Source organism: Aristolochia californica, unplaced genomic scaffold (assembly GCF_029961685.1).
Source record: "Aristolochia californica isolate CCGP_79_NKW_82.1479 unplaced genomic scaffold, dmAriCali1.0.hap1 SCAF_3, whole genome shotgun sequence".
In the NCBI taxonomy this organism is placed as follows: Eukaryota; Viridiplantae; Streptophyta; class Magnoliopsida; order Piperales; family Aristolochiaceae; genus Aristolochia; species Aristolochia californica.
In genome coordinates this window covers 7,151,931-7,174,917 of record NW_027181992.1, presented here as the reverse complement: position 1 = coordinate 7,174,917, position 22,987 = coordinate 7,151,931, and the positions used below count along the sequence as shown (strand labels likewise).

At 36.7% G+C, this 22,987-nt stretch overlaps 1 protein-coding gene across 4 annotated transcripts; it reads right to left on the bottom strand.

Moving 5' to 3' along the window:
- Positions 1–960: 960 nt before the first annotated feature.
- Positions 961–21,109, bottom strand: LOC137959266 (ubiquitin carboxyl-terminal hydrolase 26-like). Of its 4 annotated transcripts, XM_068806651.1 has the most exons (18): positions 20,991–21,109; positions 20,640–20,732; positions 18,908–19,128; positions 18,229–18,825; positions 15,466–15,721; positions 14,669–15,360; positions 13,014–13,122; positions 11,163–11,344; positions 9,980–10,264; positions 9,697–9,901; positions 9,166–9,237; positions 8,671–8,901; positions 8,126–8,395; positions 7,591–7,735; positions 3,037–3,122; positions 2,918–2,947; positions 2,262–2,365; positions 961–1,791 (listed from the first exon to the last, which is right to left on the bottom strand). In XM_068806651.1, exons 3-16 carry the CDS (start codon positions 18,985–18,987, stop codon positions 2,939–2,941), a joined length of 3,219 nt encoding a protein of 1,072 aa, XP_068662752.1. In that variant the 5' UTR covers positions 18,988–19,128; positions 20,640–20,732; positions 20,991–21,109; the 3' UTR covers positions 961–1,791; positions 2,262–2,365; positions 2,918–2,938. The 4 variants fall into 4 exon arrangements, with proteins under 4 accessions (XP_068662752.1, XP_068662751.1, XP_068662753.1 ...); XM_068806650.1 differs by lacking the exon at positions 20,640–20,732; XM_068806652.1 differs by lacking the exon at positions 20,640–20,732 and having other exon boundaries at positions 3,049–3,122.
- Between the last annotated feature and the right edge of the window lie 1,878 nt (positions 21,110–22,987).

Genomic DNA, 22,987 nt, shown 5'->3' with positions numbered 1-22,987 from the left:
CGTGGTTAAGTCGACAATACCGAAGAAGGCAAGTCCCGATCCGCTCCAGGCACGATTAACGTGTTATAGTTTTCCATTTATACATAGTCGCGGTAGTCGTACCGTATGGGGCCCACGGGCGACACCCACGAATCAGAAACAATTGCCAAAAATTACAATGCTGAGGGAAAGTGTACGCCAAAAATTCTTAAATATGATTTTTTAAACAATTTTTTAGATAAAATTTTATGCTGACAAATTTAAAATTAATTATATAAATATAGACATAAGAATTGGATCACCGAAATTATAACCTCAACCAAAGTGTCTAAATCATCAAATATTGATCAATGATCAAAATATAAAGGAACTCGATTACAAACCATAGTTTCAGTCAAAATCTTGATCAATTATTAAGATTATAGTTTAATAGATGATTGATATGAAGTAGATTGTAATAAAGCCACCACCAAAATTAAATTAAAGAATCTGACCTCTTAAGTACCACATGAACAAATGTTCACGGTGGCACAAGGGTGACACCAAGAAAATTTCACTCATATGAAAGCCTCACCTAAAAAGGGGAGAAGTGACATTATTTTAAATGAGGTATCATGCTCTTCTGGATCATGTTTACTAACTAATAAATTCAAGATCTTTATATTCACTAATCTTTATAGGATTATTCTATAATACTCTCTCTTTTGTGACCACATATACCATGTGTAGTTGTGTCTAATGCTATCCTTAAATGATTAACTATATTAATTTTTTTTCTCAATTAAAAACTCAATATCTTTATACTCATTAATTAATGTGAACGATTCTTTAACAGCCTTTCCCTTAAATTTTCTAACTTATACTTTTTTCCTATTATTTACCGTTCAATAGTCGGTAAAAATAAAAAATAACTGATAAACGGTCAATGTGAACAGATAACAACACACGATAATGATAAATATAGTACATACAAAATTTATTCTATAAAGAGTTAAACCAGTCTGGCTGCACAAGTCTGATCGATCAAACTCATCCCTTCACGAAGCAGATCATAATTAATAATATTCATAGAACCATTGCTTACACCCGAGAAACAGCAAAATTGTACAAGCAAAAAGAGCAACTCCTATATCAACTGATATGTTGACCATGATACTGACTCCACTGCTGCTTCAAAACCTTTACAGAATCAAAGATTGCATCGATCTGGCCTACGGTCTCTGTTCTAAAATACATAAAATCATATTTACAATCTGACCAGTTTGAATCCTTCAGGCATTCCAGGACATTATTAATCTTGAATTGAAACTGGATGTGACATTATTAATCTTGAATTGCAACTGGATGTTGTTTGATGAGGTCAGTTGGATCAGGATGTTGATGGATAAAGCCGGTTGAATACAAAGGGGACACAGTAACGTTGCATACAAGAACAGCTTATGGTTGTCAAGTTGAATCGCCATTTGGCTCCTCAGGAGAGCAGAGTTGAGCTCGTAAGAATAAAAAAAAAAAAAAAACCTCAAATTGATAACTCGGACATCATTGGGCTTGTACAAATATATATGACCTATTGGAGCATAAATATGAAATCAGTGGCTCAAGAACAAACTCCTGAAGCTCCGTTCTGCATGCATACTGATGTATTGATAGATGAAGGCAAGTCACATTCTACAGAATAGAATAGCCACAAATTATGTGACAGGTGATATCATTATGCATGAACTAAGATACATATTCCGGGAGGATTAAGGTCCGCTGAAGCAAAATTTTGTTTTACCAAGCAAAAGGTGACAAACCACGACAATGGGCAATCTGCAATCAAGAAAACATGAGAACATCAGTCAAGGTTAGGCATGCTGTTTTTCTTTTCTTTGGTTAATGATTGTTTCTTTTTTATAACTGTTCTACATATTTGAGGGCTCATAGGTCAGTCTTAATCATATGCATTTATTTATTGATGATGAGTGATGCAAATGAGTGTTGGATTTATAAATTTAGGCTTAAAAATCCGATCAATATATCTACAATAAGGCAATATACCCATTAGTAGATGATTGTAAAGTAGACAAAATTCGTGGTGTTGTTACTAGCTTCAGTGTAATCCAAATAAAGCCAACTCCAAGTAAGCTATATATAGGCTTTCTAGTTTTGGAAAATATTCAAATCAACATTTCCTAATAAATCAAATCACATAATAAGATTTTGATACGGCACCTCTTAGAAATTCATAATTCATAATGTGCAGGTACTATCTTCTCATACAGGAAGGCAAAGAAACCCACCAGTCAGCTGGCTGAAGATATCCCGCAAAAGAGGTCCTCCATCCAATCCCACATAAAGCTGCTGTGTAGAACTTGTCCCACAAGGATGGCCATCAAAATAATTCCTGATGGTTAGAAGCAAAGCAGTTTCCAATTTAAATGATAAGATTCAGTGCTCTCTTTTAGTAAGAAGTTAATTTTAATTTTTGAATCTAGCTAGTCCACATAGCATGTAGTCACATTTAATGCATAAGCAGGCATCTTCAAATACAGCATAATCAGGCTAAAGAATTTCAAGTCACATCTCACAAGTCATTGGTTTTCCTTGCAAAAAATAGACTCCCCGCACTCATAGACAATAGATCAGTGACATTAAGATCATTTATTTTTTTGCGATCAAAATTAGATAAAGCTTTAATGAATAGCATTGATGTGTAACCATTAAACAACTCATGTGTTAAACGGAAAGGTCCGAGTGGAACAGCAAACCTTTCTACAATTTAACCTAAATAGCTTAGTTGGTAAAAGAAACAAAGATTGTTCCATCAAAATTGACCAAATTAACCTAGTTCTGCACAGAAGCTATACATTTGATCAACGTTTTCTTCAGTTGGAACCAAGCTGCAAAACAGACCTAACTTTTTTTTTATGAAAATAAATAAATAAAATATACATACCTCTAAACAGCTTCCTTGATTTTAGAGTCCCTGTATCATTAACAACGTGAACAATCAACACAAGCAAGTATACCAATTGCCCTAGACGAAAACTAAAATAAAAGCATATAACAAATGACCTGAGGCAATACATTGGATGTCAAAAGAGTTCCTCGAAAACCTTCTTCAAACTGCTGTGGCTCCATCTTTTGGTTTGACAGTTCATCTGCATGGTAGAGTACGATCATTATCATAAAAGCTACAAAGGCTTCTTTTTTAACATAAAGAGTCATAAAAGCTTCAGCATTAGTTTTTAGTGTCTATCAGGTGCTTTCATTCAACATACTACAGTCTTAATCTAAATAAATAACAAGCAATTTAATCCTTTTCCCTTCAACACCAAATTTTCCAGGAAAAAACAGATTTTCTCCTGTTCTTGAATAAAGCATAAAACCTTCATCAGCCAGGTTGGTTAGCAAGGTAACTTAAAAAGTTGAAGATTGAAAAGTAGAAGAGACTAGAGAGAGAGAAAAGAGAGAATTGAGAGAAGTTCAAATTAGAGCTCGTTGGGGGTCGCGCATGACCCCCTCTCTATTTAATTAAGTGGGTCTTAATAAATTATCATACTTAAACAATGTTTTATTTCCATATATCTCTCATTCGATATGTCGTATATACATGAAACTTGAACCATGGACATAATTCAACACAAGGAACAAGATTATGTAGAACAATAAAGCTGTTGTTGATGTGAAATTACCAAAATGCCCCTGGACTGGTTTTCTACAGTAACCTTATATAATTATTGACTGCACATGATGCCACTGGTCATGCGGGTGGTCTACTTATTATCTGGAACCCAAACCACGTTGAGGTTCTCCAATCTATGCTTGCTTCTTACTCCATTGGAGTTAGGCTGAGAGATCGTCAGTTGGGACACTGTTGGGCCATTGCTGGCATCTACAGAACTAAAAAATATCGGGACCATATCAATTTCTGGGATGAGCTACTGCACCTTTTTCAGTTGTGGGACCTGCCTTCGATCCTAGCAGGAGACTTCAATGCAACTCGCTATTGCCATGAAAAATCCCCCCTGCAAGCAAAACCACCTCCACTATGAAAGTCTTCGCCGATCTCATCAATAACCTTGACTTGACTGAGATCACTCTTTCTGGGAAGATGTTCACCTGGACCAATGGGCAGCAGCCACCCATACTTTCAAAATTCCACCAGTTCCTTGCAAATTCCAGCAGGCTCCAACTATATAATAACACTTCCAACAAGGTGCTTAACAACATCTGTTCTGACCACTAGCCAATCCTTATCGATACAAATTTCCAGCTGTGGGGACGATCTTTGTTCCATTTTGAAAAAATTTGGCTCCAAGATCCCGATTTTGACTCCTTGCCAACCCCAATCCTGAATGGAATTGTCTACAAAAATTAAAATCTTTTAAAGCCCACATAAAGTCCTGGTCTTCCGAGCACCGCTCTACTACTGTAAATTTGAAGAACTCCCTCCTTAGTTGAATCTCCGTTTTTTACCAGCTTGAGGAACAAAGGTTTCTCTCCAACTCTGAATACTCTCTTCGAATTGATCACACTCGTGAATTTCAAAAAATTGCATACAATCTAACAATCATCTAAAAGCAATGTGCCAGATTTTGTTGGCAGTAGGGCGATGGAAACTCCAAATCACCTATCTCAACATTGAGGATCGGGTAAGTTGGGATTGATGCTATCGTAAAGTTCATTGCAGACCTCTACACCGAGGATCGGCCAATCTTTCAAAGCCTTCAATTCCAGCACATCAGCTCCAACTCGGCCACTCTTTTAGAGCATCCTTTCTCCCATGAGGAGATTAACACTTCTGCTCGTGGCTTGGTTACTAATCGCACTCCTAGGCCTAATGCCTTCAATGGGGAGTTCTACAAGCATTGTTGGCTGGCGATCCATGATGACATCTATGCCTTTGCAAACAACTTCTACAATTGTGGTATTACGTACCCGGCATTGGGGTCTTCCTTCATCTCTTTGGTCCCCAAGAAAACCAACATTGAGCTTCCATCCAACTTCATACCCATCAGCCTCACCACAAGCTCCTACAAAATTATCACGCAACTGCTAGCCAATCGCCTCAAAGGGTCCTACCGTAGATCATCCACCCCTAGCACTAAATCGTCCACCCCTGTCAGAGTCCCTTCATCAAAAGCCGAAACATCCTCGATTCAGCCATGGCTACACATGCGCTCCTCGACTCCTTCAAGCATTCAAAGCTCCCTCGTTTTGCTCTCAAGCTGGATTTTGAGAAAGTTTTCGACCGCATCAACTGGAAGCTCTTGGACCATCTGTTTGGTTAGATGGGATTCGGCACCCGTCGGCGTTTTTGGATGCGTAGCAATGTCTCTTTGGCGACATACTCCATTTTGGTCAATGGCATTTATTGCGATCACTTCCATGGCACTCATGGGATCCGGCAAGGCGACCCCCTATCGCCCTTCCTCTTTACAATAGTTGTGGAATACTAGTCCATCATGATCTGACACACTAAGAACATTGGTTGGCTCTCCCCCATCACTGACCACCTTAAACAAGACATCCCTATTCTATAATATGCAGATGACACCATCCTCTTTGGCGAGGGTACATTGGAGCAAATCGTCCAGCTCAAGGCCATGTTGAACCTCTTCAAACTCTCATCTGGTAAAAAAGTCAGTTGGACCAAGTCCTCCATCTTAGGTTATAACATTGAGCAAACCACCCTTACTTCTATGGTTGACTACCTCAACAGCAGAATCACCAATCTCCAAAACACTTACCTGGGCCTTCCGCTTACTAATGGTACCTCGAGCAAACAATGGTGGCAGCCAGTCGTTGAGCAGATGGAGGGTAGACTTACTACTTGGCGGGCTAAATTTCTCTCGAAGGCTGGCAAACTCACCCTCGTTAAATCCTATCTCCATGGGATTCCAAGCTATTTCTTCTCCCTATTCCACTGTCTTGCTGTCGTGGCCAACAAATTGGAATTCCTCAAGAAGTTCTTCCTTTGGGGCGGTTCCAATGGAGAACGGAAGTATCATCTAGTGAAATAGTGAATTGATCTGATATCTGCCAACCTTTAACTCTTGGCGGCCTCAGCATCAAAAGCATCCCGGGCACCAATTCAACATATCTTCTCAAATGGTTATGGTGCTTCAACACTTCTCCTTCGCTGATCTGGCATCTAATGGTGGCGATATAGACTCTCGCCAATTTGGAGAAAAATCTTCCTTCTTCACCCACATTTTTTCAGGTGTTGTTAAGTGTTTCCCTGGAAATGGTCTCCGTACTAGATTATGGTCGACCTAGTGGTTAGGAAAAAAGCCGCTACTGAACTCCTTTTGCTCTCTCTCTCAAGCCTCTCCACTCTCCCTTCAGCTTTGATCGCCAATATTTGGCGTCAACCAAGTGACTGGAATCTACAATTATATAGAGGACTTACAAACGTTGAGGCTTTGGAGGCTTCTCGCATCCTATCTAATCTAGCTGGTGTCAAAATCAGAACATCCATCCCAAATGCGCTTATTTTGGATGCCCTGGCCAAAAGGCTCTTTTACTACCGCTTCTGCCTACAACCACATTTTGGGCTTCGATGCCCCTAGGCCCCACCACCCAACTGTCGTGGCTTGGTCTCTCCAAGCTCCGCCTCGCACTAAATTCTTTGTCTGGAGTGCATGCTGGAATAAGATCCTCAACTTAGACGCCTTACTGCTGCGTGGGATACATGTTCCTAACCCATCCTGCCCCTTTTGCCATAACTCGCCGAAAAGGGTCATTCATGTGCTGCTCCATTGCAACTTCCCCCAATCGATTTGGGCCAGCCTTCTCAGCACGATCGGCATCTAGTACTCTGTCTCTCATGATCTCCCTTCATGATCCAGTTCCTTATTAGCTCTCGGCTTCCCAAGCTCGGTAAAATGCTTATCTCCAGTTGTGCAGGTCATATCCCCTGGGCCTTCTGGAAGGAAAGAAACAAAAGAAAGTCCCCGAAGTCCTTTATTTGAGAGCTTGCTGAATCCATTGCTAGATAGGTCTCCACTTGATTCCTCACGAAGAAAGACTTCTTTCACATCAGGAACTCCCATCTCTCTGGGGGAACTGGCGTCTTGTTGCTGCAATGGCATGGACCTCTTGTCCTCCCACTATGGCAGCCTGGACCCCTCCGCTTACCGGCTACCTCAAGCTAAATTTTGACGACAATGCCTATGGCTGTCCTGGACCTGCGGGGTTTGGTGGAGTTACCCATAATAACTGCAGCAACTTTCTTCTCTCCTTCGCCAGTCCCTTCAGAATTTCAGACTCCTCCTTTGTGGAGCTTGCTGGGCTGCTTCATGACCTTAAGATCTTCTGTGACCGGTTTTCTAGTCCCCTCATCATTGAAGAAGATTCCAAAGTGATCATTGACTGGTGAACCAAAGTCCAAGACTCCTCCCTGGAGTCATTGGAACATCTCTTCCTCCCTTGACTGTATTTAGGCCCATATTCCTAGGTTTGCAAATCACCTTGCAGACACTCAAGCTAAAAAGGGCACATCCCTCCAAACCCTTGATGTGGTGAGAGGCCCCTCCTAGGTTGTATCTCTCTCTCTTCTTGTTTTTATAAAATTCTCACTTTCCATAAAAAAAAAAAAAAAAAACATATATGATGCTTCTATACCTGCTATATCACGGTTCTCATGAATCTCTAAGTCAGTGACCCACAGGACATCTCCAGGCAATATGTTCATATCAGCCAATGTAGTAGATTCACTTCCTTCTATCTCTCTCGAGCCTTTGTGAAGTTTCTGATTCTCCTTAACAACCTGCAGAGTATCATGCATTAAGTTTGCTGAGTTAGACAAAGTAGACATAAATCAACTCATAGATGAGTGGATTTGAGGATTTATTCACACTTCTGAAAATAAATAATACAAAAATAGAGAGAAATCACTATTAGTGTAGTGATACAGCATCCCTGTACTTAGTGAGGCACCGACACTATCAAACAGCTGGCTCAATTCACACACTTTAGACAAGTCATTTCAACTTGACAAGTCTCTTACCATCAAATTGTAATTACGATTTGTAAAAAATTTCATCACTTTTTTTTTTAAATAGTGCTGAGTTATATTAAAAGGCTCAAAAGAGCAAGATTACAAGGAGGTGAAGAAAAAAATTCCTCCACTTAATAAAACATTAATGCAACTACCTACCCCAAAGGATTCCCATATCATCATTTTCAACTGATACATTGACGTGGTGCCAGAGACCCTCAAGCTGATTGAATTACCACCTGAGGTTCTGCGAGATCGCTTTGAAGCACGGCGGTCTGGCTCAAAAAGAGTTCCTGAAGCAGCTTCTACAACCGATCGGGGAGCTTCCTTACCACTTGGAACAAGAAAAATTCGAATATCCTCATTGCAGTAATTAAGTTTCCGCATCAGTTCACAACTTTCTCTTTCACCCACACACACTTCACACACCTAGCAGATTCAGAGAGATTCAAGTGAATGTCATGTGACTCCATAACCTTCCAGAAATCTTATAAAAAGAAAAGCTTAATTGTTATAGAGATTACTGTTCCTACATTTTTACAACAGTCTTAAGTTTAATAAAATATGCAGAAGATATCTATCAAAATTTTACAAAAGACTTCACACAATTACCACCTAATCTTTATTTTTAAACTAGTGATGGATTACTACCTCATTTAAAAAAAAAAAAAAAACCAAGGAATATTGCAGTGGTTAGAACATACCTCTGGAAATGTTTTTATTGTAGATAATTTAGATTCATGCTCGGTGTCGACTGCATCACTGGATCTATCCAAGTGTGAATCAGAAATAGGCATATCTTCAGAAGAATCACCCAACTTACTTGTGCAGCTTGGAAATTCAATTTCAGCATATAGACCTTTTTCTTCTGGTGCATTCCAATCCTCACAGAAAAGCTTCCAGTCACGTTCTGTGATAATGGTTAAACCATCTGCCTGCCATAACAGAAAGATTGAGTAAATACTATTATGTCTGTGATCAAAATTTCTTTGGTAAAAAATGTTTAAAAAAAAAACCAGCTCCACGAAACCGAAAGCTAACGTAAATATTAAAATCCGGAGTATCACCATTCAGGAAGTGATAAAATGTTATAAACAATGGCCAGCATGCTCATACATATGAAAGCCTTAAAGTCCCACAACTTTGAAGTTCAAGAGGAAATAAATGACATAATGCAAAATTGCAGGCCATTCACTTACAGATGATGTTTTCTGGATTATAACACCGCGTTTGCACATGAGTTCCGGAGGCCTTTCTACAAGTTTGAAATGCTGCAATAAAATGAAACAGATCCAGAAATAATTATGATCTTGCAACAGTCAAAACAAACAAATGCCTGTTAAAACCAGCTCCAACAATTCTAGAGTTATAGTGAATGAAATATTACAAGAATTTATGACATAATTAAAACCGTTCAGGCATTCTACTGTTCTCACAATGGTAATTCTATAGATCAGAAAACATGAAGAAAAGAACCAATAAAGACAAACATGCATGAAGTCGTACAATACACACACAAATCACAAAGGCTAGCTCAGAATGTAGGGGATAGGTGCTTCCAACAACAGAACTGGGTCTCCAGCCAAAGAGGCTCACCAAGTATTACCAGCTTTTAGACATGTGCTTCCAAAGAATTACAGCTGTTAATCTCATCAAACTGGGCCCACAGGGGTTATTGAAGTGAGGAATAACTGAGGTTTTCTATTGGATAGGACAACAAAAGAGTTTACCTTTTGACATTTGAGTGAATCGATGACCACCTCCAAATTATCAGGTTCTACAGAAGATATACCCTTCCCACTAATTGTGATGTAAGCTCTCCATCTCGTCAACCAAGAAGAAGGTATTAGATAGTATCTACAGCCCGGATGTAATCCAATGCTTCTCCCTAAGAACAACTTCTCATGTTTTTGGCGTTGCTGCATTTTGGCTGCTCTGCAGCAATAACAGAATAGTCAATCCCCAGCTTCAAAATTAAAGCTCTTCAGGATATAAAAAGGTTTGCAATGTTACTTTTGAGAATCCTCCAGGCAAGCAATTTCTGTCAGTTCTGTGCAGCATACAGCACAAGGTTCTGATCCAGCAGGAAACATTAAACAACCTAATGCATCATCAGGCTTTACTGCATAAGCACTTTCAACTAGAAAAAGCCAAAGGCTCTCAGGAACCAATAAACGCTTTGCTGCAGGAGTTACATCTGGCATCAATCTCCCATGAGGGCACTGAAGTGAACTTGTTGGTCCAACATCAGCATCACATGGTGAATCAATATGTTTTCTACGCACCCATTGCAACAACCTATTCAATTATGAAATATTTAGTTGTACAAAACATAAAAGCCATCAATCAAACAAACAAACGATTACAGAAACCATGATCTCACTGAGATAACAAATACCATACTATCAAGATAAAAACTGTTAAGAGGCAGTAAAACGTATACAGCATCAAATATTGAAACAAGTTCCACAAATTGCAAAACATGCTCACGAGTTACTTATTTAAAACAGGTTAATTAGGGATGAAATCTTTCACCATACATGGAGCAGTTACTCAGTCACAGAATAGCATTTCTCATAGAATAGCATTCCATTGTGTGGGAAAAGCTATAAAACTTAGGCATAGCACCTGAAGATGAGAAACATATTGTTAAAGTACAAAGCTTGAATTTTTTATGAAAAAAATTACAATTTGGATGAAAAATTGCTACCATAAAAAGAATTTCTAGGTTAGACAGTAGTCAAATAAAAAACCTCCTTGTTTCTCTTAATATGATTTTTTTTAAATAAATCTTAATATAATATTTAAAGATGAGATAATTACATATTTAAAAGCAATTATACACCTGACTAATACAAAGAATGATGCCCCTGTAGAGTTTTACATAGTTACAACTAGGACCATTTCTTAGACAAATTACAAAAATCTTACTCACTTCAACAAACGCAATACTCTTGGATGTTGAAAGCAATAAAGAAATGGTCTAAGAATGATCTCAGAGTTCAATAGCACATTGTGGGCAACAAGAAATCCATCTCCCTTCTATGAAGGAATTGGTAATCAGAAAAGTAAGCCAACCGCCTGTCACTATATCCTTGTCATTTAAATGGGAGTTCATTATTGCTAAATGAAAAGCACAATAATTATATAAAAATAGAAAAAGAAAACATAAGCAGAAAGTTTTTGTGAAGCACACCATGGCCTGGAGACATAATACAGATTTTCATCAGGACAATTTCCAGTTAGTGCAGCTTCAGCAATTTCTTTCATGGATAATCTACGAACCCTATAATTGTCAGCAGACACAGTAGTCTTTGCCACGTCCTCCAGACATTTTATGCAATAGTCGCCACCAGAGAGTTCTGGCCCCCCTCCATACTATTAGACATAAAACACGTTTCATTAGCCAACCAGGATACCATGTTGAAGGAAATAGTAGTTTAAGAAAAAGCTGCAGAAAAAAAAGACAAGAAAGGAGAAGCGAAAGACAGAAAGAATTAAAAAAAAATAAAGCAACAATCTCCTATAGCAGTAACCATTATCACAAATAATAGATGGTTCTAATCAACCACCAAAACTGGCTTGGACTCTAAAAAGGGATTTTTATAGATGCTAATACAAACAACTTGGATTTCCAACAAAATTCCAACAGAAGAAATTAATTTTCTGTGGCATTGGATAATCTACCATCACAACTTCCATCATATTTAACATGTGCCAATATATACCCAATATGCTACACATCAGTCAGATCGTTGGCAGTAACTACAAAGCTACCTCATTATTATACAGCTTTATTTTTGTTGAAGTTGGACCAATTCTTCCCAAAATGACTAAACGAAGTTAGGAAGTCTATTTCCCACTAATGAAAGTTTGTAATGCTAGACAGTACCACATGTATTTTTACTGAGATGCTTTGCAGTGGGAAATTCCGACATGCTATATTTTCAAACTCAAACCAGTGTGGAACTATTTTCCCACACACAACTCCAAGACTGAGACGTGGAGTACATGTGTAAATTTAGACTAGTGCACTTTTTACCCATCAACACTCCCTTCACATCCAAGCTTAAACAAGCCTAACTCAAGACAAAGAGGACATATACATTCAAACCATAGAAAGAACATCGAAAGAAGCCACATAGAAAATAAACATGCACTACCGAACTCAAGACATGGAGGAGACATACAATCGAACCATAGAAAACACACCAAGAAGCCACAGATAAAATAAAAATGAACTACCTAACTCAAGACATGGATGAGATATATACTTGAACCATACAACACACAAAGAAGCCACAGAGAAAATAAATATGAACTTGGGCTCTGATACCAAAATGACTAGCCAAAGTTAAGAGGCATCTTCCCAACTAATAAACTTCGGATCTTTTAGAGCCCTAACCAATGTTTGAGTATTTTTCGTAACTCTTACTCTCCTTGAGATATGGAACACATATCCACAGTAGAACTATGGCACTAACAATTTTCATACTCAGACCATCTAATTGCTCAGATCTTAATTAGCGATTTAGGCATCCATTGACCAACTCCAATAGGCATATGTGTCATTACTAGGACGAGGAACTTATCCTCCATTAGGAAGGTAAACTTTCTAGTAGATACCAAGAATGAAGCTAGCATCCTCACATTGGATAGTTCTCCTGAGAGAGAATTAGAAGTTTCACCTCTTCACGTAACAATCATCAAAGGAAAAAATAAAAAACATAAAAATGAGGTGTTCCCCAAGATGTAAATTTTTAGAAAATGATGAAAAATAGTTTATAGTAAGAAGAGGCCCCCACAAGAATAAAGTGTACAATAGGGAGCCTAGAACGCAAAAAATAATGAAAATGGTGATAATGACCATAACGATAATAGTACATCAACAATCTCAATAATAACATAACAATGCAAAATATTTCATTACATGATCACTGAAGGAGTATTTTTAAGTTTACAATTAATGATGACACACTGGTTCATTAAGTAAAACAAAATTTTGAGCAGATGCATGATAAAACACTTGAATAATATAAACGCCCACCTTAGAGAGCAACTTGTGCCAAGCTATCTCTGATATCCTCTTTATGGAGCCAACTTTTGAAAGTGGAACTTTTCCATGTGAACACTGAATGGACTTATTGTCAATAGAGCTGCAATAAATTACTATAGAGTAAGTGGCTGCAAATAGAGACAATATAATCAAGCTAATACACGGAAGGAGCTGAGTAATTCCTTCCTATTGTCACCAGCAATGTTGTCAAAACCGAACGGGCCTTCAAACCAGCAGGTTGACTGGTTTTGGTCCTATCAGGTTAAACCTGATTCAGCCATTAGTTGGACCGGGTCCAGTTGGGTCACCTTCTTATTTTCTGTATATATATTATTTTGTTGAAATTGGACATGAATCAGTCTATGTTTGGTTGATACAACCTTTTCTATGCAGGTACTAAAAAACAAAATTCTACATTTCTTCATAAGAAATGATTGAAATGGACTGAACTAACCGGTGCAGTTCAAGTTCAATCAAGCAGGGATTCATGTTTTAAGCCAAAAACCATTTTCTTATGCGAGAACTGAAAAGGGTCGATTCCGGTTCAATCGGGTTGAACCGACCAGTCTGGTCCGGTTCTGACAACAATAGACAGTAGATTTTTCTTTTATTTATATATTTTTTAAAAAAAATTGCCCTTCTCCGTAATTTTGTTCATTTTTTCTCATTTTACTCAAAGGGAAAAATCCAATGAGAATATACTGTACTATCAATGCATAACCAGATGAAATAAAATTTAAACCTAAAAATAAAACAAAACTCCTAAGCAGCAAAAAGTCAGTTACACTAGACAATGTTCATTGTGTTACTTTTTGGTATGAAATACAAAATTCGACCATCTGATTTAATGATCCTACCAAAAACGAATTCATTCCATTAACATTCATATATTGAAAACTATGTAAAAGTGTTCTCCACATCGTTTCTAATTATAAGTAACTAGAATAAACGCAGCCAGAGGAAGAACAAAAATATGAAGCTGGAAAAAGTTGTTGAGAGTTGCTACATTTAATTCACATTCAATGAAGCTCCAACATATCATAATAATAACCCAACACAGATGACCCAGTTTCAGAATCATATAAATCTACTGCCACACTAACAAACAATTTACAACTAAACAAAATGGTAGGATTAACTCAATACTGCTTTGGAAAAGATCCATTTGGGAAGCCAATATTTTGGGCCAATGTGAGCTCACACAGAGTACATCAAACCAAAGCCTATCGATATGTCTAAAGAAGTCAAGAAAATTTATAAGTTGAAGCCAAAGCCATCCAAAATGCCCCCAAAGATCAAACATTGCCAAAATGCCCCTCGATCGTAGCATAAAATCCTAATCCATAGGTATTCAAACTGAAAGAGGATGTTCAAGATGTCTACAGAGTTTTGGGAGGCTTGAGTAAAATATTAGAAATTTACAAAGTAACAAAACACTTCATAATTTCCTTAGAGATATCAAAAGGCTTTGGATTGTTATATTCTATGCTTGAAGCTTCACATAATCAATACCAAGAAATATCCAACCCAAATGTCACAATGTCATCCTCAATAGCTCATTGCTAAGCACAGAAATAAGGAATCAAAACAAGCAGAAAACATTCAAACATAGACACCACATACAGTCGAAAGAAAGTGAAACTCACGAGAGAGTAATGCTGTCTGACCACTGCCGAAGCCATTCAGTTGAAATCCAGAAGAATGGATCACCTAGTGAGTGAACAGGAATTTCTGAAAGAAGTGATCGTACTTCCTGTCTACGTTCTGTGATGATACCCACCAGTGTCTCTTTCTTCAACTTATACTCTTCACAAGCAGCAATAGTTGATGCATTTAATGTTTCTACCTCATCAGAGAGATGAGATGGAAGGAAGTCTTTTCTGTTCCCATCCAAGTTTGCTTCAACCATACCATTGTCTTTAGGATGCCTCCTTTTATACATCAACATGTATGCATCAGCTGATGAAAAGACCTCAGTATGATTGATAAAATCATTGTCTACTGATGGCAGAGAACTGGTTTCGTTATGATTTCCATTCATAAGAGGTCCCCCTGGCTCAGAACATGCAGCCTTCATAAGAGATCCTGATGGCCCTTCACCAAAAGGATGAAGACCTAACTTTGACACATGCTCATCATCAAATTCCCACCAAAGTCCACTAAACTCATCTTTAATATGTGCCACATAATGGCCACTATTGACAGCAGTGCCCTTGTGGATCAATATGGTAGATAAGTCATAGATTAGCTCTGTTAGAGAGGAGTCACATAATCTTTGTGCCATATTGAGTTGCCGAGGAAAACTGAATACAGAAGTTAATTTCTTCTTTGTTGTGGTCTGGAAAAAAAGTAAAATTATACAAAAAAAAAAAAAAAAAAAAATGAACATGAAAATACACAGAAACTCAAATAGGAACAGGTCATACACTCCATGAAGACATACCTTTGGAAGAAAAACACAACGTTTTAGCTGGAAATTAAGTACTGGAGGCAGTTTGTGAAGCTTAATTGCTCGTGTGGCATCAACTCGTGTACCACATGATTCACAGAAATACTGATTTTCCCCTTGAAGCTCTTCCACACTAAGATAATCATCTAAACTGTCATTGAGATTCTTCAAACCCTTGATGTTCAATTCCAGTTCATAAAAATCTTCAGTTTTTGAAGATGCTTCAGATTCTTTACCACACACAGAACACCTAATAACAATAGATGAGCATGAAGTTTTTTTCTTCAGTAGAGATAGGCAGTTTTCACAAATTTAGAAATTATTTAAGTGTAAAATATGGGAAGGTGCTGATGAAAGGAAAATTAATGCAGACAGAGACTCACAATCATTTCTATGTCTCTCCTTTGTGAAGAAGGTTTCACTTGAACAGAATAGACCTTTCAAGAATAAAAACTCTAAACTACAAAGAGGATAAAGCATAGAGCAAGTAAACCGTGTGCACAAGCCCACATGCACACTTGTTACTTGCACACACACAGCAGGTACATATAAGCACATGCATAGACATACACTCGCATGCACATATATACAGATACCAAGCAAGGTATTAATGAAATCAAATTGTATGCTAATACAATTCTACTTTTCTCCATTCTGAAAGTCTTGGGTTCAAGTCACACCAAAGGTTTCAGGTGTTGTGTATGTTTTTTAGTCAGTCTGCATCTATCTAACTCTCTCCTTTTTGGAAGTCTTGGGTTCAAGTCGCACCAAAAGTTTCAGGTGTTGTCCATGTTTTGTAGCCAGTCTGCCAATTACAACGAAATTGAGTCTCCAGCAGCAGAATTACCTTTAAGTTAAAGTTCATAAACCACATAAAAAGCATCTCTCCTCTTGCTATTCTACCAAACATCTAATGGCTGGTAAAATTTTCAAATAATCATTTCCATCCAGATTCAAGAGAGGTAGGAGTAACGAATGGACACCACTGGCCATAATCCACCCTGAAAATAACAAGCCTACAACAAGACTGATCCCATATCCAAGTATCCATCCAAAACTTTTTCTATTACCACTGTTGAAATCCTTGTAGAAGGGCAATTTGGTCTTTCCACCGTAAGAGATAGGCCTATCTGTACCTGAGAGCAGTTTGGGCATTTCTGTAAAGTTCACTTAAGTGATATAAAAGGGGGATGAGGCTCGAGTTCAGATCCCTAATCCAAGTGCAACCATCACCTGCTGCTTCTCTGTTTTCTCTCCACTTCCCCCTTCTTCCTCTCTTCTATTTTCTCTTAATCTCATCACTTTGCAACATAATATATTTCTTGCTAAAGTTTACGCATAATTCCACAACTCCCTTTCATAAGCGAGGTCCATATAAGAGGCTGGATCACATGGAAGCCTATTTCTCAGAAAAAATATACTTAAATAACAAAGAGTCGCCATATAACCTTAATCTATTTAAGGCTTGCCAGTCTAAAATACCATAAAGCATTTTGACATACAGGAGCATCCATCTATCCAGTACATTTACTACCAAGACCACCATATCTTAAAGCTCACTGAAATGCTTAACCTACTTAAAGCTCCCTTACAAATGAGATTTCATGAAGTAAGAGAAAATAATGTGGATTCTATCATTGAAGCCACTTCCAAAAGGTTGCAGGTAAACCTTCCAGGACAACCACCTTTCAAAGCTCTCAATTCCATACATTCCATCAAAGAAAAAAAGAGAAAAGAATGAATCCCCACAATCAGGTCAACAGTGAACCTTGCAAAACAGGTAAGCATAGCCAATATTTAAGGACTATAACTTAGAAATAAGTATGCAGCAGAATATCTTCCAACCATCTTCATGAGAGCCTTGTCCCAAAAAAGTTGGTGGCACCTAGATTGATCTTCACATTCTATTCTGATCTCCAATAAGCTAGATTTTTGGTTTTGCATTGCGTTGATATGTTGACATCTATAGAATTCCCTTGACATCGCATCAGCTTTTTTATATCAAACATCTCATAGCCATCAAACCGAGTAATTTTCTCAAGGTGCTTCTCATAAAAGCTTTCTGGGATAAGATCATTTCCAAATTTTGCTTTGAATCCACCTCAACCTTCTCTTGCAAGAGTTGCTTCATTATTGAAATTAATCGCAAACAAATTTGACGATTCTATCATATTGCACCCACCCTTTCTTTGGTGTGTTAACTATGCAGCGCAAACAGCAGTACCCTATTTTCAACTATCCCTCATTCACCCAAATGGTTCCATTCTGATCAATTTAAAAAAAATTATAAAAAAAAGAAAAAAAAAGTTACATCCTTCTCAATGACCATTTTAAATGAGGTCAGGAAAGAAGATTTTTCAGGTTATACAACTAGGCATTCAAATCTGAACTAGACAACGCATTTTTTCACATCCACTAGGCACATTGGCAAGAACTTTTCCACAGGCATTGTAGCTCAGACATTAAATCATTGATGGGCTTACCTTGACATCCTTGCTTTCTATGTTCTTTACTTATATATCCCTGTCACTAAAACTTTAAATCAAACAAATTTTTTTATCAAATACATTAAACACATTACACATTAAACGCACTAATGCGGTATAAGAGCATTTTTATGCAGTGAACACAACTATGAAGTTAAAAAGAAAATTTTTATGAAAGAAAAAGGAGAATAGAAAAGAGAGGAATATAGGTGGAAGCAGCTTCAGTTACTACTTGCCACCTGCATATCAAAATGGATCATAAGTTTCATACCGGGTAACATGAGATATGCTTCCACGAAATAGGTCTTGAACAATGGTTTTTGCCTCTGCAACTTTGGAGCGGCCAAGAGACTGTTCTAGTAAAGAAAGAAATAACGTGAAAAATTCATGGCTATCTTGCTGAGAACCATTGTCCAATTCCAGGGTCTTAATAAATGGAGCTGAATCAACAAAAGCCAGCCGACTAGAGCACAATTGTGCAAACAACTGTGCCAGCTGATCCAAGACAGGTTGTTGCTTCAAAAGTTCTGGCTCCACAGAGAAAATGCCTGCTCTAAATGAAGTATTCATATAAAGGCATTGAAGTATACTGTTGGCATAGCAAGTAGCACCCAGATTAGTCAATCCAGAAGGTAAATCCACAGAAGAACGAAGATCTTGGTATGGGTCCGGACCAAGATCTTGAACAACTTCTGAAATTTTCTGCCACAACCCAGATTTCCTAGATCCATTAGGAGGTGGGATGAGCGCACAAAAGCAATTCGAAGAGTCCTTTGAGTTTGCCCGGCAGCTCTGGCAGATGGGCTTTGAAATCAAATACAGTTGATTAATGTCATCTTGTGAGATCTCTTTATTTGCATAAAATTTCCTATAACAGAACAAAAACAAATGAAATAAGATAACAATGGGAAGTGATGCATTTTCAATTGGATAAAATGAAAGCCACATACCTCAAGATTTCAGATGATGGCACCTCATTACCATCAGGCCTATGCCTTTTGTTTTTACTTCGAGTGGTCGGCTTACTCATTTTTCAACCAAATAGTTCCACATGGCACACTGGAAATTGATGTAAGAATCTTGAAAATAGATGGTCTACCACGATAATTTTCAACTAAGCAAGTTGTATTAATGTAAGCACCATTCAAGCATCAGATGAAACTGACAGTTCCTGTAAGAATAATGAAGTCAATAAACTAGTAAATTCAAACATCGATGCAACATAAGACCCAAACTAGAATACAAGTAAATCCTATTTCATAACCGAACATTACCAACAGAAAATGAATGTCCCATAAATTATAACCATGTTTGTCAAAAAACCACAGACTGAAATGTTCTTAACAATCTTAAAAACCAACAAAAACACTAAGGAGAACAGTGTAAGTAACCTAAAAAGGACAACGAATGTGAACTAGTGAAATTAAATTCAGTAAATATATGAGGCAAATCCACCAAACAGACGACCAAGTCAGTCAACTGAAGAACCTGATTTTCTATAGCAGAAATGGTTCAAAGCAGATACAAATTGATCAATGTTCTGACACGGAAGATTCATACCCACAGGTCTCAGAAAACAACATACAGTTTCCGAAGATAATTCCTTTCCTATAAAAGAGTTGGCTCATATGCAAGTATAACTGCCAAGATCTTTTCAAATAGAAAAGGATAATTGGTTCAATTTCAGTAAAAGAAGTTCACCAATGTATACTGTCATGATTTATTGCATGATGGATCTACAAAAGATGATAGACTAGGCACTGAAGCCAAGACTGTAAATTTCAAAGCACAAATATAAGGACAATGCTGCTGTTTTCTCACATCTTAAACGAAATTTGAGGGAAAACAAAAACAATAACACCAACATTAATAATCGTTGCCAGTAATAAGAATATGACAACACTAGACCAGCTAATCAAATCAAAGTTAGTAACACATAAAATATAGTGGATTAGAAACAGAGTCTGTTATACATGTTTTTTATATAGTTCCATACCATTACATACAAGAATTTACTTTCAACTAGAAAGTACAAATTACTATGAAATAGAATCTTTCAAGTATCATTAAGGAAAGTTTCGACTAAAGTTAAGAGCTGGTATCATATTAAAGTGTAATTTTTTAAAGGCTACTTTCGTAGTAACATATTAAGTCTAAATTTAAATTAATAAAAAAAACTTTAGGTATCAATCCTATTCCAGAAGAACAGTTTGATGAGAGATGGAGAATTGGTATTGGAACATTACCAGGTTATACCGTAACCTGGTAACTAAGATTGAACCAATTAACTGGAGCAAGAAAGACATCAGAAGATTGTGAGTGCTCATAAGACTCCATTTTTAAGTCTCAATATCTAAATACTGCACACCGATTCTAAAAATGGAACCAAAATTCATCAAAAAGACTTAGCTAGCAGAATGAAGAACACAGACAAAAGGGATTTGGAAAGAGTTCAAGTTCCCTCAATTGCGTTGATTCAAAATTCCCATACTGCAAGTCACATTAACATCAAGAACACAAACACCTTGCTGCCTAGCAATAGCAGTGAGATAATACAGAAAGAAAGAAAAGCAATGTAGGTAGCTGAGTGTATAATTAAAAAAAATCTCAAAAATGGGGGCCTTCAAAAGCAATTTTAATGAAAATTTCACAAACATCCATTTCAGGTAAGAAAATAAAAACCTCGATTTAAGGAAAGGAATCATCTTATGCGCCAACAACTGAGTCTTCTCCAAAAGCACGCATAGGTATAACCGCCAACTCCACCGTTCAATGCTTTGTAGTCAATTTTCCGCACAACCATCAAATTCACGGTAACAATAATTACAAGAGCTCATTACAACGCAATCAAACATGATCACCTCTTTGTAACGAAGCAGCTGAAATAAAAAAATAATCTGGTACAAGTAACCTCTAGGGCATGAAACTTAATTCTGACAGAGCCCGAAATGATCACAACGCCAGTCAAAAACCGCGAAAACGGAAACTATTTAGGGCAAACAACTCAAAAAAAACTGAGGAGAATCAACTCACCGAGATCGTCAACGACACCGAATTGCAGGGATTCAGCAGTGAATTCTAGAGGATCGTGATAGTGCGTCCTCTGGACATTTGAGGTTTTTTTGGGGAGTCTATGTGACCCTGTGACGAGTCGGAACTGGGCGGGGTTTTCGGTTTTTAAGGCAGAGCGGCTACTAGTACCCGCGAGCGCCAAAAGCAAAATCGTCCCGCCTAATGACCACGGACCAGTGCCACGTGGCATTTCGTAACTCTTACTTTGGTTTTGTAACGGGAAGAAAAAGAAAAACATAGATATATAAATTTTATTTTTTATACCTATAACCTTATTATATGGTTACAATTTTCACATTTTTTCCTTCAAAAATATTAAAATAAGTAAGAGTAAATAATATTTTTTTTGTGAAAATATTATCTAAATAGATAAGTTTTATGCAAATATATTAAGCTTAGATGTTTAATAAAGAACAACTAAAAAGCCTTGAATAAATTTAAACGAAGAATTTAAATTTAATTAATTTTTTTATAATAAGTTTAATATGAAGAATTGTATGGAAGACTTTTAAATAAAATAATATTCATGTTAACGAAAAATTATAAAGTATGGTTAATATAATAATTTAAGCAACTAAATTAGAATAAAACTTAAATAAGTTAAATATTAAAATAAAAGTTGAAGTTTTTGTGTCTATGAATAATTTTTTGTGGTAAAAAAAATGAAATACTAAATCTTTTTTATTACAAATTGAAGTTATAAATTCCAACTCAAGGGAAGACTCTTACATTGCTTTCACAGTAAGAAATCTCACAGAGCCATAATTAATATGGTGTACAGGAGTCTTATAAAATAAGGTCTCACAAAAAAATTTTAATTTAAAGGTGTTTTATTTATGTTAAGTTGATTAATTATGCAATAATTTATTTTTAAATGTTAGGCTTTTGGTGTAATCGGGACAAAGGTACTTTAATTGTCATTGAACTCTATTACTTACTTCTATTATAAATAGGGGTTCATGTATTCAAAATAGAATAAGTTAATGAAATTTTTTTCTTTTCTATAAATTCAACAAACAATTTCTTAATTTGAATAACTATATGATGCATACAAAACCGATGAAAACATTATGGTGGTGGAAATTGATTATGGACTACCCAAATCAAAGCCTATTGGAGATCTGAAATGATAGTAAAGAGTCTTATTCCTCGAACAACAAACTGATTTAGACAAGCTAAAAACCAATCACAACTATGTTGATTTTTTATTCAATAATTGCAAAAGCAAGAGAAAACAAACCATTTTCCCTATCAAGAATAGTAACAATCAACAAACATCCAAGATATTTCCCATATAAATATGATTTATCAACACCAATGAAAGGTCTACAATATGGAAGCCCTACAATAGACAACCCATATGCCCAAAAGACACATTTAAACCTCTGTTCGTTACCAATTGCATTGCAACACAACAAGTGTTAATTAGTTAGATTTTACTCTTTTATTGTATTTAAAAACTTTGAAAACAAATTTTATTAGTCAACCCAATCACAAAAAAATATTTGCAAAACCTTGTATTTTGCCTCCACACTTTATTATATGTAATATTCATATGATACTTGTCTTCATGATATGAGTTAAGGTAAATTTGGTCGTCACATTCCCCAGGATAACCTTACAAATGAAATATGATGTACATTGTTTTATCACGACAAATGGTAGAATTAACACGTGTGATCTCTACCATTGATAAATATTTCTTAACTTCCATTGATAAATATTTTAAGGGCATTCATTATAGACACATTTAACTTTATAATCATCAGAAGTAGACCTTAATGTCCAATACTCCACATGTCTTTCAATTGAATATTTTTTAATATAACACTGTAATTGGGATTTATCCTCAAATACTTACACTGATATTATCTGAAGGGCTCCAAATTTTCTCTTATTTCGGAAATACTATTCACACCCCTAGTATTAATCTCCCAAACATCTTCATATATACTTAG